The 16,854-nt window shown below is 43.2% G+C and overlaps 1 protein-coding gene across 1 annotated transcript in view; it reads right to left on the bottom strand.

The window, feature by feature from the left end:
• MRC1 (mannose receptor C-type 1) overlaps nucleotides 1–16,854 on the bottom strand; it is a 349,243-nt gene continuing 332,389 nt past the window's right edge. The window contains 3 exon segments of the mRNA XM_029588750.1: nucleotides 1–854; nucleotides 2,335–2,370; nucleotides 9,439–9,609. Of these exon segments, the coding sequence (XP_029444610.1) occupies nucleotides 607–854; nucleotides 2,335–2,370; nucleotides 9,439–9,609 (455 nt within the window). The 3' untranslated portion in view covers nucleotides 1–606.

Here is a 16,854-nt window from a genome sequence, read left to right on the forward strand (position 1 = left end):
GACTCTGAAGAGGTGACACAACACATTTTTTATTTGACAAATTATTTCAATTTTACAAGATTTACAGGGATCTGATTATGATTTTACACTTTGTAAAAGAGGAATTCACATATAGCATAGTTCTTGAACTCTGACAGTATAAAGTATGATCGGTAAAAGAACAAAATACAATAGCAACACATTGTGGCAGGTTTGCCACTAACTTATTTCATGACAAGGCTGCTATGATATAGTATCATTTAATAGGACTCAGGCCCCAGGCAGACAATAAAATATAATTAATGTGATCTAAGATCTTTCAGATAATTCTGTTATCAATTTACATATTTTACCTTTCTGCCTATACTGTATTTATATAAGCCCCCCTTTCCCCCAGAGCTTATGTGACCTGTTTTAAATAGGTGTAAACAATAAGCCTGTTGTATTATAATGTGGCACAACTGAAAAAGAAGCACTTGTGATCTGTTTGCTAGCATGCAAAAAGATGCTTAATAACGTGCAAAACAGAATAATATTTGGACTGGAGAAAAGGGCTGTGGCTTACGACCCTCTGTGTTTCTGGTTTGTAATTTTATCACAGGCTGGTACCTCTTTGCATTCGTTGTACTAAGGCTGTATATGCTCATTCTGCTCAATGTTAGCCACAAGATTCTTTGTATCGCCAATTCCAGGTGCATGGCTGCCGTTAAAATACAACGTATTGTCAAAGCTACTTTCTGCTCGGAGCTGGCAACGTCTTTGTTTGTTAAAGAAATAAAATGCTACTCCAGCGCCTGCCATAACAAGAATGACCGCTACAATAACCGCTCCAGTTGTGCTGTGAGAAGTTGCAGTTTCTTTATCACCTTTTGTTGCTGAAAAACAAATGATTACCATTATGTACAAATAAAAGTTCTTACTGTAAATGAAATACTTTTTTTGTAATCTATGTAGCTGGACAGCAATTAAAAACACATTACAGAGCATACGCAAGGCATGTGTTTGCTGAAAAGCATAGAAAGTGTAGTTCAGAAGGCTACCTGTACCATAGGGAATGGAATTTTCTGAATTACACAAACAAGTTAATGCATATCACATCTCAGCATCGGTGTCTAATGCACTTAAAATAGTATTAATCCACATTACTGGTAATGCAAACAAAAAAAAAGCCCCAATGCAGATATTATTTAAATGAGCTACAATCCATGCAAATGTATTCATAGTGGCTCATTAATATTCAAATGATTAATGCAAATCATATTAAGCCAGCGATTTTTGCATTCACCCACTGGCTAATGCAAAATGTTAACTGCACCTCCAAAGGTGGCACTCCTCTGAGATCTGACAAACGGCTCAAAGTCCCAAAGTTTCCTCCTTCAACAAGTCTCCCGAGCATTCCCCCAGGTCCCACCACCTTTTCCAACTTCATCCAGTGATGCCCAAAGGCTCTTAGGAGCAGACATGATCCCCACTTATACCATTCCAGATAGTAGACCTCTGTTATGCCACAACATCTATTCTTTATTCACCGCCTTGGGTACATTTCTTATTTGAGAATTAATAATAATTATTTTAAAAAGGGGTGTTCTGGGCCGTGGCATAAATTCAAATTAAAGGTCCTTAAGCAACAATTTTGGAAAGAGCCCCCAGAGTGGGGGATCCAAGTAGAAAGATCTGGGAGAGGCTCTAAATGGGCCCATGTGCTCTTTGGGACCCCCCCATGCTTGAGTGAAGTTTACACTACTGGTTCTGGGGCTTGTTTTGTAAACATAGTTACATTTTTTGGAAAAGTATGTATATTGCAAGCCTGCCACTAATACACCTAACTTACCACATCCCATTTTTTAAATGTCTTTGACCTGGTGGTTTTTCTTCTGCTCCTTTGGGCCACCAATTCAGTTGGGACCAGGGCTGAGATACTGGGACCATGAGCCTTCATTTGAAATTACCCGTAGCTCATTTGGTCAATGAGGTTACAATCTATTGACCAGGGCCCTTGCACCAGGGCTCCTTGTGGAGCCCAGCAACCATGGGCCCCTGAATTCAGCTTCTAGGTGTCACCCTTAAGTGATGGCCATGACTCCCTCCCTCCAGGATCTATGAAGTTATGCCACATAGCAACTCAATATTCAAACACATTGAACACTGGTGCCCTGTGTTTGAAAACCAGCTTGTTTTTTGTGTGGGCTTAAAAATGCATGCATATTTTTGCAGTTAAATGCCTTATTGAAAATATTCCCATGAGCGTTAAAACATTAATCTAGAATGCATCGTGAGATGACAGAGCACATGGAGAACATTCTAAAACCACAAATGGACCATTCTTATAATTTCTTTATGAAACAACTGACTTACGTTTCTTTTCTGGAGTTTTCTGAGTTGGTTCAATTGCTGTTAAAAAGAAAAAGAATTCTAGAGACAATTCTGCATTTCACTTTGTATAATATCTGGGAACACAAAATAATACCATCTTCTTACAAACATTTCATAAAACAAAGTACACTTCTAGTAGAGTATTTTATTTTATTGGCCCAGGAAGCTATGTAACAGCTGCTGTTTACATGAGAATTCTGTTTCTTAAAGCTGAGCACAGTGCAAAGCAACTTGATTACAGACAGGTCGGTATTCAAAACATACAGGCACTTAAGGAGTTAGGTGCTTAAATCTGGAAAAGAAAGACAAATCTCTCTAACTGATGCCTAAATGTAGATCCCCCCTAATAAATGGGCAGGGCTATGAGATGGGCCAGGCTGGGAAAACAGAGTTAGGAGTTCAGCATTGATTTTCAGCACTAGGCGCCTTCCTTAGGCACAGAAAGTTAGGGGAAGCTTAAATTTAGGGACGTCTGTTGTAGAGCTCTACACTGTACAGTTAAGGATTTTGTTCAGTGAACTTTGGCATCTTAAGTTCAACTGAAATTAGAAACCTAATTTAAGATTCTAAGTTACTGTAAGTACCTAAATGTAAGTGCTTGGCTTATTTGGAATATCAGTTTCATAACTCTTTCAGTTTTAAAGAAGATTTAAAAAAAAAAAAAAAAAACCCAACAAAAAACATAGGCTACAGGGCAGTGACCATTGCTTGGAGGGATCAAGATGAGGCATGCACATGTGTGGCACTGGAGGACCAGGGAGGGCCACCTCCTTTTGAAGATGTTTAGAGTGGTAAAACTCCTTGTTCTGGCCCTGTTCACATATATAGAAAGGGTGACCCACCTGGTGGTAAACAAATTATGAGGATTTAGCCTCAGGCTCAAGCACATTTTCATCTGGCGTGCTGTTATTAGATTGTGGTCAGCTCCTTAGGAAGGGTTGAACCAAGCATTATCCTATCACGTGTACCCTAACATCCCACTTCCTCTTCTAGATTTACCCTCCCCTCTCTCAACTCTCTCCTGTCTCCCCCCTTGCTTCCTCCCTTCTCCTCCTCACTTTTCCTTTTATCCTTCCCCCCTCCTCTCCACAATACCTGGGTTTTCCCTTCCACCAGTGGCAAAAGACTTTGACCCGAATTGTTTTCCTGCATTGATTCTTTTCAACCTCCTTTCCTTGGCCCTTTTCCTTTTTTGCTTCCTCTGTCTCCCCTCACTGCACCTTTGTTCCTTCCCCCTTTGTTCGCTCTGTTCTCCTTTGCTCTTGCTTTCTACTCCTTCAGATGTAGAAGGCTACAGATTAACAGAAGAGGTGGCAGGTCGTTTTTTTGGATATACTGTATGTATGCGGGTGCCCATTTTCTGCCCCTAGGAAAATGTCCCTGTCTCTAACAAGCATGCTGTATGTGGCCTCAACTGCTCTGAATGCCCTTAGTATGACAGAAGTATCACTGCACCTTGCGTGCCTGTGATGTCAGTGTAGTGCAGTGTAGTACACTAAGGTGGAGCATCACTCCCCATTGGGAAGGGTAATGTGAGGGTATAAAAACCCCTGCTGCCACATGAAGCAGGAGGCAGAAAGGATCTGGAGTCCTGCTGGTGTTTAAAACCATCTCTTCACCGAGTGGCACCAAAGGGCCTGTATGAGGGTGTGACTTTATTTCCCCTATTTAACTTGGGCATGTCCAGGCTAGATGCATGGGCCACCTTAAATCTCATAAAGGGAGAGAGCTCTGAGGATGGGACCCTGCTGGGACATTGAGAAGAAGAGCCCAGATGGGATCAGGAGGCCCCTGCATCTCCAGGAGCAAGGAGCTACTGACCCTCTCTGAAGTTGTGCTGGATGTATACTGCAAAGGTAGGCAGTTATTTAGTGTGATTTTCTGTTTATGTTAATAAAAGTTGAGATTGCATTAGAAAAGGCTGGAGTCAGCATGGTTACTACCCCAGATTACAAGATATTGCTCGGTCATCTTCACAGCCTATCTCTCCACAAATAGGTTCCAGACAAGTCAGAGGGAAAGGATTCTAGGAGAGAGGTTCCTAGAAGGCTGGGATTTGAAGATGAGGATCCTGAAAGCTGGGGACACGTGTACTAGGAGATGTCAGAGGAAGGACAGCCTGCCAGGGAAAAACTACCAGTGAGGTTGGGAGCCATACTGAGAAGAGGTTGTCCCTGCAAAACTAGTGGACCGGTGTACTGGGATGGGTCAGAGGAAGGGCAGAGTGCCTGGGATAATTCACCAGAGTCTAAAATTGATTCATCTACAATTAGCCTGAGACTCCAAAGAGAGAGAGAGGAGAGTGAAAGAAAGAAAATTAATTCTTGAGAAAAGATTGCATCTACCAACCAGGTACTGGGAGGGCCCAGGGTGGAACATATATGTTCTCAAAAAGCTGAACTGGCTTCCAATTGGCCAAAGAATTCATTACAAAATTCTTATGACAACATTTAAACTGCTATCTTCACACTCTTGTTCTTGGTCCAATGCTCTTTTAAAAATCTACAAACCATTCAGAGTTGAGATCCTCTCACTGAGGTTTCTTGGATGTCCCTTCCCCTCGGTATGCCCGTTTGGCTGCAACACACGAGTCTGCCTTTTCCGTTGCCGCACCAATACTCTGGAATACTTTACCAACTGAACTCCGGTTAGAATACTCCTTGAAAAAATTTAGAACTTGCCTAAAAAACTTCCAGTTAGAACAAGCCTTCCCTTGATTTATATAAACTTCTTTAATACAACCAATGTCTGCGATTTTTGACTTCCTCATTGTAATTGTGGTCTATCATTTAAGAGTCTGGTCTGTTTGTTTTAATTGTATTTTTGATTTTATATTGTGAATGTTATTTTTGTAAATCACTTAGACCAAATATGTCTTACGGGATTAATAAATTTTAATAAAATGAAATGAAATGCAAGGAAGGGGCACTCAATTCATCCCAAAGAACTGACCTGGGGATGAAGTGTGATGAGATGAAGAGAGACTGTTTATTTTAGTGAATTTTTTCCTCTGTTGACTTATTGTTGAAGTTCACTGCTTGAAGTGTACTTTTTGGACTTTTTGATTTCCCTGCCCTTAGTAAAACTTTTATTTTGAACAACAGAGCTGGTGTGGACATGGTCTTTCTTGGAGTGCTTGACTAGTGAGCCAGAAGAGCCTCTGTGACAGCAAAACCCTAAATTCCGTGAAAAGAGTGAACTCCTCCCCCACTGCAGGAACAATGTCATGGGGCCTTGTGTGAGCCCCTGTGCCCAAGAGCTGACTGGGATGGGGGCTACACAAAATTGGCACCCAGCACAAGGGTTGGGACTTGGTGTGCTGGAAGACAAGTTTCCAACCTAGGGAAGGCATCCTGAAGATTTTGGAGACTTTCTCCCCTAGTGTATAATGGATTAAAGATGGCCACTATTCTTGCCTGAAGGGGAGGGAACATGGTGAAAAAGCCTCATGCTACTCGCCGGAGGAGGAAATTATGTCATCACAGAGGAAGAGGCCAGGGCCAGGAAGAGATCCTGAGCTGACTTGGATGTGCTACAATCTACTCTTAACAAAATCACAAGCTGCAGTTCAAACCTTCCTGCAGACTAGAGATGGGGCTATGTGCTGAAGCCCACCTAGCCTGGACAGGGAATGAGAGGCATTTACTTTATCTGCTGTCTGCTGGATTCTTGTTTGTGAGCAGGAGATTTCTACTGCTGACATAGGGGAGTGCCTTCTGGAACCTGAACTGCCACAGCTGGGCTCATTTTAGCATTCTCCCCACAGATTCAGAGTTGGAGAGAGAACTCAGTTCTTGCACTTGACAGAAGTGATGTACTGAGGTGCTTGATTCTAGCCCAGAGTGGTTTTACCTGATTGACCTCTGGAGAGTCCCATGACCTCCTCAGGTGGATAGTGCTGAGGGTACAGCAGAGCTTACAAGTATGAATGCCCCCTGCCATTCATTTACACTGAGGTGTAAGGGACCTTTGAGTTTGGTTTTGAGAAAAAAAAAATTGAAGTCTTGAAAAAATATTGTGAAACCATGGAAAATGCTGGAAAAAAAAATCCATAAAAGAGAGCTATACAAATCTAAAAAAATTCACAAAAATTGGTTATTCATTCAAATTTTGCTTTAATTTGCAATATTACTGCTTATGTCTGCTTAATATGAATTTTATGTTACAGGTTGGGTTGCTATTAATGTGAACAGAAATGTCGCCTGGTTTTGTTTTACAGAACTTGATATGCAGTCTCAAGAAGACAGATTGGAGGACGTGTGTGTGTGTTATTCTCTTTTTCAAGTGCCTGGATCTCTAGCACAGAGTATCCATGGAAGAAAGTATCCAAAAGGAGAGTTATTGGAGAGAAGGAGAAAGGAAGATTTGTCCCCTGGCTAATCGACCCAAGAGAAAAGATGCCCACCCTGATCTTGTCCACAGTATTGTAGTGATTTGGTTTAAAGGTTATGGGTACATGAATTGAGCCCATTGCCAAGGTTAAGATGATTAAACTGTGAGATCATTTTGCAGGTGAAGCAAAGAAGAGCCTTGGGGGCTGAGGGAAGGTTTATAGCAGATCACTGTCCATGTCTACACTTGGAGAAGCATATAATATAATAATGAGATTTGCTCTTTAGTGTTAAATGTTGAGGATGTCTAACATGTATTTTTCATTCTGTATTTTGAAAGCATTTGACCATATGGGGGTATACACATATGCTTTGCTTTCTCTGGGGAGGATGTAAGGGGATGTCTGTTAGGGGTGTGCATTCGGTCCCTACGAATTGGCAATCCACAATGGATGTGGCCATATTCGTTGTATTCGTGGGGAAGCGAAACGTATCGCGATTCCCCACGAATACACGAATCTTCGCTGAATTATTCGGCCACCTAAAGAAGCCAATTTAAACAACCCCCCCACCCTCCTGACCCCCCCCCAAGACTTACCAAAACTTCCTGGCGGTCCAGCGGGGGTCCGGGAGCGATCTCCTGCACTCAGGACATCGCCTGCCATTATTCAAAATGGCGCCGATAGCCTTTGCCCACACTATGTCACAGGGGCTACCGGTGCCATTGGTCAGTCCCTGTCACATGGTAGGACCACAAGATGGCGCCGATGGCCATGTGACAGGGGCTGACCAATGGCACCAATAGCCCCTGTGACATAGTAGGTCAAAGGCTATCGGCGTCATTTTGAAACCAGCAGCCGAGGGTGTGAGTGCAGGGGATGGCTCCCAGACCCCCTGCTGGACCATGAGTTTTGGTAAGTCTTGGGGGGGTCAGGAGGGTGGGGGGTTGTAGTTAATTTAATTTTAGCGGGGAAACGAATTGAAATCGACGTATTAATGAATCGGGGCACTATACGGCCAAATGCAACGTATCCATCCCCCGACGAATCCGAATCCCAAATGCAATGTATGACATCCCTCTGCACATCCCTAGTGTCTATCTATTTTCTATCCCTAGAAAAATGTCCCTGCCCCTTAAAAACATGCAGGATGTGGCTTCAACTGGTCAGAGTGCCCTCAATATGACAGAGGTCTTGCATGCCTGTGATATCAATGTAGTGTCAGTGTCCTAAAGAGAAACATCACTCCCACTTGGGAGGGGTGTTGTGAGAGTATAAAACCCCTGCTCCCTTGTTAAGCAGGCGGCAGAAAGGAGAGGATTCTAAGATCTGGAGTCCTGCTGGTGTTTAGATCTTCACAGAATGGCCCCTAGGGTCTGTCTCTCCAGAGAGCATCCGGAGAACTGTAGGGAAGCGGATTCTAGAAGAGAGGCCAAAGGAGGGTCCTGAAAGCTGGAGATGAGTATACCAGGTGGTGTCAGAGGAAGGACAGCCTGCCTGGGAAAGTCTACTGAAGGGACATTGAGAACTGTACAGAGAAGACAGTTTCCCTGGAGAGCTGATGGAATGTATTGTGAGGTGCCAGAGGAAGGGGCAGCTGGCATGGGAAAGTTAATCAGCATCTAAAACTTGGTTCAGCTACAATCAGCCTGAGACTCCAAAGAAAGAGAGAGAGAGAGAGAAAGATTGAGAAAAGATTACATCTACCTGGGAGGGCCCAGGGTAGAAGGGGTACCCATCCCAAAGAGCTGATCTGTTTTGGGGATGAAGTGTGAAGAGATGAAGAGAGACTGGGTTTATTTTTGTGATTTTTTTTGCTGATTGATTTACCCTGTGGTTCTTTGCCCTAAGTGTACTTTTTGTACTTTTGGATTTCCCTGTCATGAGTCAGTAAAGATTTTTATTTTGTACAACAGAGCTGGTGTGGAGTCTGTGGACGTTATCTTTTTTGAAGTGCTTGACTGGTGAGTAGCAAAAGCCCCTGTGAGAGCAAAGTCTGAAGGGTCTGGAAAAGAGTAAACTTTCCCCCATGTGCAGGAACCCCGGGAGGCCATGGGCTTTGCGCTGTCCATGCCCATCCCCATGAATCTCTGTGCCCAAGAGCTGACCTGGATGGGGACTACATTGGTAGCAGCTAGAGAAAATATCCGGAAATCCAGTGATAAGACATAAATGACAGTGAGGAAAGTCCCAGAGAGCAACAATAATGTTTAGTATAACAGTGATATTATGAGGAAACTGGGCTAGTTGTCATAATCAGGGAAAGGTAACTACCACAAAAATAAAGTGGACCAACGCACAGAAGTCACACCAATGGGAACAATCAAAATAACACACGTGTTAACTCCTCTGGAACATTGTCTTTCAAGGAATGTATTGTGGACTTATCCCTGATTAAAAGGTCTCTTTATACTTCTATGAGTTGTTTTCAGTTGTTTAATAATAATGTTTGTTTGCACGCATCAACTTGAATGTTAACACAGCACACCTGTGTTATTTTGGTTATCAGGGAAAGAGCTAAAATTAAATCCACCAAAGGGCTCCATCCTGTACCCATCTCTGTCAGCTAGCTGTGGTATTACTTTCAAGGGGGTATTACTGCAGCAGGGGGCTTTGTGTGTCATGCTAGGAAAAGCCATTGTAAGCATTGGCTGTTTATTTCATCATTACCTCTTCATATACTGCACAGTATTAACGCTATAGATGGGGAGGAACACACAAACTTAAAATTAGAAGAGATATAGTATATTACCTACTTTTTATTTTTTTACAGATATATCCTCTTCTGTATGTGGAGCAGAACACACCCTTCCAAGTCCCAGTCACTGCATGCATTTCCACACAGTTTTTATTGCTTTGATCTGAAGGCTCACCATCATTCCAGTTGACAAAATCCACCACAGATTTGTCTAGCCATAACCATTCCCCTTAGTAAAGAATGATAAAGCAAGACACAGATATTTTACCAGAACAAGAATTTTTTATCACAAAACTCAATGCCAGCAACAACAGATGAAGCGTGCTCATAGATTACACAAAGGGAAAAGGGAAGAATATCTCAGAACTACATATTCTACTCCATATCATGTCTGTAAGATGAGACTCTTTTATTTTATTTTCTTTCTTCTTCTGTTTCTGACAGATATTTTGTCTCTGGAGACTGAAGCTATCAAATTACATGTCGAGTTCTTTCTAAGCGAAAGTTGCCAAGTGCACAGTTTTGATTAAATGTTTCCAAGAGAACTTGGCAGCAGAAGTTACTACAATAGTGGCAGCAACCAGCAGTTTCACCCAAAAGGAAGAGGTTGAAATAGCTGGCAAGGTCAGGAGAAAGACAAGTGAAATAAAAGCAACTAGTCCATCTTTCTATTACACACATTGTACTCCACTCTGCAAAATTCTGGAACCTTGCAAATAGTCAAATACCTGGACATATTTACCCTGCATTTATTCTTTTTTTTTTTAACATGGTGTATAAGAATTATTTCAGCCTGCATGAGAAGTATTTAAGTAGCTCTGTTCCACAGAAATAATTTTTCATACCCTCAGAAGTTTTCAAAGTAGAGGCTATGGTTAATCATTGCTATACAACAGGGTGGCCAACTCCAGTCCTCAAGAGCCATAATCAGGCCTCTGGTTTTCAGGATATCCACAATGAATATGTATGAGATAGATTTGCATGCACTGCCACCATTGTATGCAAATATATCTCATGCATATTCATTGTGATATCCTGAAAACCTGGCCTGTTTCTAGCTCTTAAGGACTGGAGTTGGCCATCCCTGCTATACAAAGTATGTTGTTAAAATGATTTCTACATGTCCCTTCCCTCGCCTGCCATGTGTGATCTGTATATGTGATGTATGCATAAATTGTACAGTCACACAATCTATAGACAGTGTTTTCTCTTCCACTAAATGTATTCTTGATTTAATATTTGTTTAATTATGCACAATATTTTGCTGTGTCAAAAAATACACTGAAGTTTTTATGAAGAACATTAAAGCTACTTTCAAAATAATGTTCAGGATTTAGCTGCAATACTAATAAGAATGCATTCAAAATAGAAATTTCAGAGATGTTTCACTAAATTGTCCATTTTGAACATGCTTTAGGACTGTGCTACTATTGCAGTTTTGGGACAGTAAGGTACGGATTCTTAATAGAGACCACTTGGATAATGATTTTATCTTTATTGATTGTAATTTTTGAACATAAGAACATAAGAATATAAGAACATGCCATACTGGGTCAGACCAAGGGTCCATCAAGCCCAGCATCCTGTTTCCAACAGTGGCCAATCCAGGCCATAAGAACCTGGCAAGTACCCAAAAACTAAGTCTATTCCATGTTACCATTGCTAATGGCAGTGGCTATTCTCTAAGTGAACTTAATAGCAGGTAATGGACTTCTCCTCCAAGAACTTATCCAATCCTTTTTTAAACACAGCTATACTAACTGCACTAACCACATCCTCTGGCAAATTCCAGAGTTTAATTGTGCGTTGAGTAAAAAAGAACTTTCTCCGATTAGTTTTAAATGTGCCACATGCTAACTTCATGGAGTGCCCCCTTGTCTTTCTATTATCCGAAAGAGTAAATAACCGACTCACATCTACCCATTCTAGACCTCTCATAATTTTAAACACCTCTATCATATCCCCCCTCAGCCGTCTCTTCTCCAAGCTGAAAAGTCCTAACCTCTTTAGTCTTTCCTCATAGGGGAGCTGTCCCATTCCCCTTATCATTTTGGTAGCCCTTCTCTGTACCTTCTCCATCGCAATTATATCTTTTTTGAGATGCGGTGACCAGAATTGTACACAGTATTCAAGGTACGGTCTCACCATGGAGCGATACAGAGGCATTATGACATTTTTCCGTTTTATTCACCATTCCCTTTCTAATAATTCCCAACATTCTGTTTGCTTTTTTGACTGCCGCAGCACATTGAACCGACGATTTCAATGTGTTATCCACTATGAGGCCTTTCTTGGGTTGTAGCACCTAATATGGAACCTAACATTGTGTAACTATAGCATGGGTTATTTTTCCCTATATGCATCACCTTGCACTTATCCACATAAAATTTCATCTGCCATTTTGATGCCTAATTTTCCAGTCTCACAAGGTCTTCCTGCAATTTATCACAATCTGCTTGTGCTTTAACTACTCTGAACTATTTTGTATCATCTGCAAATTTGATTATCTCACTTGTCGTATTTCTTTCCAGATCATTTATAAATATATTGAAAAGTAAGGGTCCCAATACAAATCCCTGAGGCACTCCACTGCCCACTCCCTTCCACTGAGAAAATTGTCCATTTAATCCTACTCTCTGTTTCCTGTCTTTTAGCCAGTTTGTAATCCACAAAAGGACATCACCACCGATCCCATGACTTTACTTTTCCTAGAAGCCTCTCATGAGGAACTTTGTCAAGCAACTTCTGAAAATCCAAATACACTACATCTACAGGTTCACCTTTATCCACATGTTTATTAACTCCTTCAAAAAAGTGAAGCAGATTTGTGAGGCAAGACTTGCCTTGGGTAAAGCCATGTTAACTTTGTTCTATTAAACCATGTCTTTCTATATGTTCTGTGATTTTGATGTTTAGAACACTTTCCACTATTTTTCCTGGCACTGAAACCAGGCTAACTGGTCTGTAGTTTCCCAGATCGCCCCTGGAGCCCTTTTTAAATATTGGGGTTACCTTGGTCACCCTCCAGTCTTCAGGTACAATGGGTGATTTTAATGATAGGTTACAAATTTTTACAAATAGGTCTGAAATTTCATTTTTTAGTTCCTTCAGAACTCTGGGGTGTATACCATCTGGTCCAGGTGATTTACTACTCTTAAGTTTGTCAATCAGGCCTACCACATCTTCTAGGTTCACCGTGATTTGGTTCAGTCCATCTGAATCATTACCCATGAAAACCTTCTCCAGTACGGGTACCTCCCCAACATCCTCTTCAGTAAACACCGAAGCAAAGAAATCATTTAATCTTTCCGCGATAGCCTTATCTTCTCTGTGCCCCTTTAACCCCTCAATCATCTAATGGTCCAACTGACTCCCTCACAGGCTTTCTGCTTCGGATATATTTAAAAATGTTTTTACTGTGAGTTTTTGCCTCTACGGCCAACTTCTTTTCAAATTCTCTCTTAGCCTGTCTTATCAATGTCTTACATTTAACTTGCCAACGTTTATGCATTATCCTATTTTCTTCTGTTGGATCCTTCTTCCAATTTTTGAATGAAGATCTTTTGGCTAAAATAGCTTCTTTCACCTCCCCTGGGTTGGTTATTTGACTATGTGATATTATTTTTTTGGCAATGCCTTTTTTATGCTGCTTTGTATTGTATTTATATTTATTTCTGTCATTTTTATCTTATGTGTTTGATGCCTTTATGAGTTTTATGTGCATTTTTAGCTATGTGTTTCCCTATTTGTTGTTTTATTGTTACAAATCTTTTTTATTGTTCTCTGCCAACCATCCCCCACCCCGGGTCACCCCCCCCCCCCCCTTTCCCCCATCCACGCTAATATCAATAGTAAGTAAAACCATGGCAGCCTTCACATGTCCAAATCTTGTCAGCAAGAACAGAACATAAGAAAATGCCATACTGGGTCAGACCAAGGGTCCATCAAGCCCAGCATCCTGTTTCCAACAGTGGTCAATCCAGGCCATAAGAACCTGGCAAGTACCCAAAAGCTAAGTCTATTCCATGTTACCATTGCTAATGGCAGTGGCTATTCTCTAAGTGAACTTAATAGCAGGTCATCTAATCATCTGGTATACCTTAGGAGGAAGATCCGTAGGTTCTCCCATCAGGTGGTGAGGCAGGAACAGAAGACATGACCAGCTGACCCTCAGCACTGGAGACAGAGGCGACTGTGGAGGCAGACGAAGTGTCGTGACGTCGAGGAAAGGAAGTGTGTCTTCACCACTGGAAGTCTGTGATCCCCCCAGGAGGAGCCCGTAGGGACCCGGACTGCTGGGACTTAGGTTGAGCTTTGAGAGGTCAGGAAGTCGAGTTTCCGGTGCAAGGGCTGACTGGAGCTTCACCCCTGGAAGCCCGCGGTCCCCCTGGGAGGAGCCCGTAGGGACCCGGGCCACTGGGACTTAGATGGACCCTTGGAGACGATGGTCAAGAAGAAGTCCAAGGTCGAGTGCCAGAGGGTCGTTGCTTACAGTCCGAGATCATGCACCGAGGGATCACCACTTGCCAGTCCGAAGTCACACACCAGAGAATCACCGCTTGCCAAACCAAAGTCAAACACCAGGAATCACCGCTAGCCGATCCGAAGTCAGGAACCAGGAACACCAAGACGAGACAGGAACAAGGATCCAAAGCACAAGAACTCACCAAAGCAAGTAGACCTGACCAACCACGGAAGTTGCCAAGTCAAAGAATGAGCAGAGGAAGCTTCCTTATATACTTCCTCTGCTCTGGATCATTGGAAGCAGCTGAGAGTAATTAAAGAGCTTAGGTCCCTTTAATTCTAGTGAGGGGGCGTGGCCTCGTGCCTAAGATAGTGGCGGCCATCTTGGATTCTGGCCGTGGGGGAGAAGCTGTAGCTGCCGCACAGGGGAAGCAGGAGCGGCTCCCAGCCGTGTGGATACCCCGGGGACCCGCGCCAACGCGCGGGCACAGCAGCACCGGAGCAGAGCTCCTCCCTTGGTGTTTGCCGCGGTGGGTCGCTGCCGCAATCAGGTGGACTGCCATGGGTGCGGAACACATAATGCATGTTAAATTTATTGCACCCATGAAATTTTCACAAGCTGCAAAGTGGTGAGAGAGAGAGACAGAGAGACTCTTTATAAAGCCTTCATAGTCAACTATTTATATCACTATAGGAAGGCCAGCTAATCTCAAAGTGAGGTTTTTGGTGGTGGTTTAGGTTTTCGGGGTCAGTTTGACATGCAGAGTGATATGCATGAAAAGCAAAGTATACCTTAGTGAAGATTTGATGTCATTTGGAGTGAGGAAAGTCTCACAAAGATGAAATGTCTACAATGTTCTCTTGTCCTAGCTTGATAGACTCTATAACAGGTTATATTAAAAGCAGTTTTCTGCTTTTCTGTACACTTGCCTGGTGCCATCTGAAATTAACGCCTGCCTTTGGCAGGCGTTAATTTCTGAGAGTAAAATGTGCGGCCAAGCCGCACATTTTACTTTCTATATTGCGGGTGACTAATAGGCTCATCAACATGCATTTGCATGTGATGAGTGCTATTAGTTTCGGGGGGGGGGGGGGGGGGGGGTGTTGGCCGTGCGTTTTCCACGCACTATTACTCCTTACGGTATAAGGGGTAATAATAGCTCTTCAAAAATGCGCACCCAAACGGGGCCAAACGGTGCGCTCGGCTGAGCACACCATTCTGTATCGGTCTGATAGTGATATAAATAGTTGAATACTGTGCAGACCCCCCAAAGTCGCTCTCTCTCCCTCTCCCCCCCACCCCAAGCCAAAAAATGGCCAAAATGCAATTTTCAGTCTTTATTGTGAATTGCATTTCAGGCATATCACACAGCTGAACACCTGAAAAAATGTGTAGTTATTTCCAGCATTAAAAACATGCGATATTGCCCCTCATTTTCATTAATCCCACCCAAACCCATCCCCAATCCTGCCCCCTTTAACAATTTGCATTCACAGCACCACGATTATCATGTGCGTTATTGCGGGCATTAAGGCCATAACACATTTTGATGAATGACCCTGTTAGTTAAACTTTGGAGGTATTGCTACCACGGCGAATTGAGCTTACCCTGCAAAATACTGGAGCAGCATGAAGCAGCAGCGACATCACGGTCGTGCGGTGCTGGCCGACCTGCGCGGCACCTTGGCTCCACCCCCTCGGCATGTCGGCACGCTTCCCGACAGTCCCCGTGCTAGCGCAGGAAATGGGCTATTTAAACCCGGCTTCCAGACACAAACTTTGCTTCGGCTACAGACTTGCTTGTGCTGGTACTGTCTCTCTGCTGGAATTACCTTTGCCTATGAACGGGATTGCCTTGGATTCCTCTTGCCTGCTGCCTGCCTTTGACCCAGACTGGACTTTGGATCTCTCTTGCTTGCTGCCTGCCTACTATCTGGATTGTCTTGGAGTCTCTTGTTTGCTACTTGCTCACGACCCGGGCTGGATCATCATATTTACCCTTCTCTTCAGCATCTGACCTTGGCTGCGGCTCAGGTAAGTCTGTCTTTCTATCATTGGGTTCACAGAAACATATCATAGCTGAGGTCATGGACCCAATAGATTTGACAGCCTTGCAGGCCATTCCAGGACTGGCTACACGGGTTCAACAGCAACAGGGAATGCTGGACCATGTAACAGGAGTCTTAGGCTAGCAGCTCGGATGGATGCACTGGTAATAGCTGCCCCTCCAGGACTCCCGCACCACCCAGCTCTGTGCTGCGATTACCTCCTCCCCCCCCCCTTCAATGGAGATCCCAAGCTCTTCCGTGGGTTTATAAATGAATGCAAAATGCACTTTTCATTATAAGCCCCTCTGTTTCCCTCCGATAAAACCAATGTTACCTTCATCCTCTCTCTCTTAGAAGGGCCAGCATTGGCATGGGCCTCCCTGTTATGGGAACGAGATGACTCACTACTGAATAATTTGGACCACTTTTGCAAGGACTTTCATTTGGTGTTCGATGAACCAGGATGGTCAGCCTCTGAGGCCTCTAACTTGCTCCAAATCCACCAGGGACCATGCTCCGTGGGCAAATACGCAGTGCAGTTGAGCATCCTGACTGCTGAATTACGTTGGGGAGAGGAGAGCCTTGTTGCTATTTTCCATCAAGGACTTTTAGTAGGGATGTGCAGCCAAAAAGTTTTCGTTGCATTCGTGATACGTTTTCGTGGAGGGTCGATTCCGTTTTATACGGAAGTATGGAGAATTCCATAAGTTGTCGATCTGTCAATACGTTTCCCGGTTCCCATTAAAGTCAATGGGGGAACGATTTCCAGCCTATTTTTGGCTGCAGAACTGGGGTTTTCTTATCAATTTTCATGAAACTTCTGGGGAGTAATCATCACAACAACAAAAGAGCTCCAAGGTACTTTGACTGTGGCAAAGTAGCACCAAAGTGGCATGAATAGCCTAAGGCACTGGAAAGGTGCAAAGGGGTACCAGAAGTGGCAAGAGTGCTTTAACAGAGG

This window comes from Rhinatrema bivittatum, chromosome 2 (genome assembly GCF_901001135.1).
Source record: "Rhinatrema bivittatum chromosome 2, aRhiBiv1.1, whole genome shotgun sequence".
In the NCBI taxonomy this organism is placed as follows: domain Eukaryota; kingdom Metazoa; phylum Chordata; class Amphibia; order Gymnophiona; family Rhinatrematidae; genus Rhinatrema; species Rhinatrema bivittatum.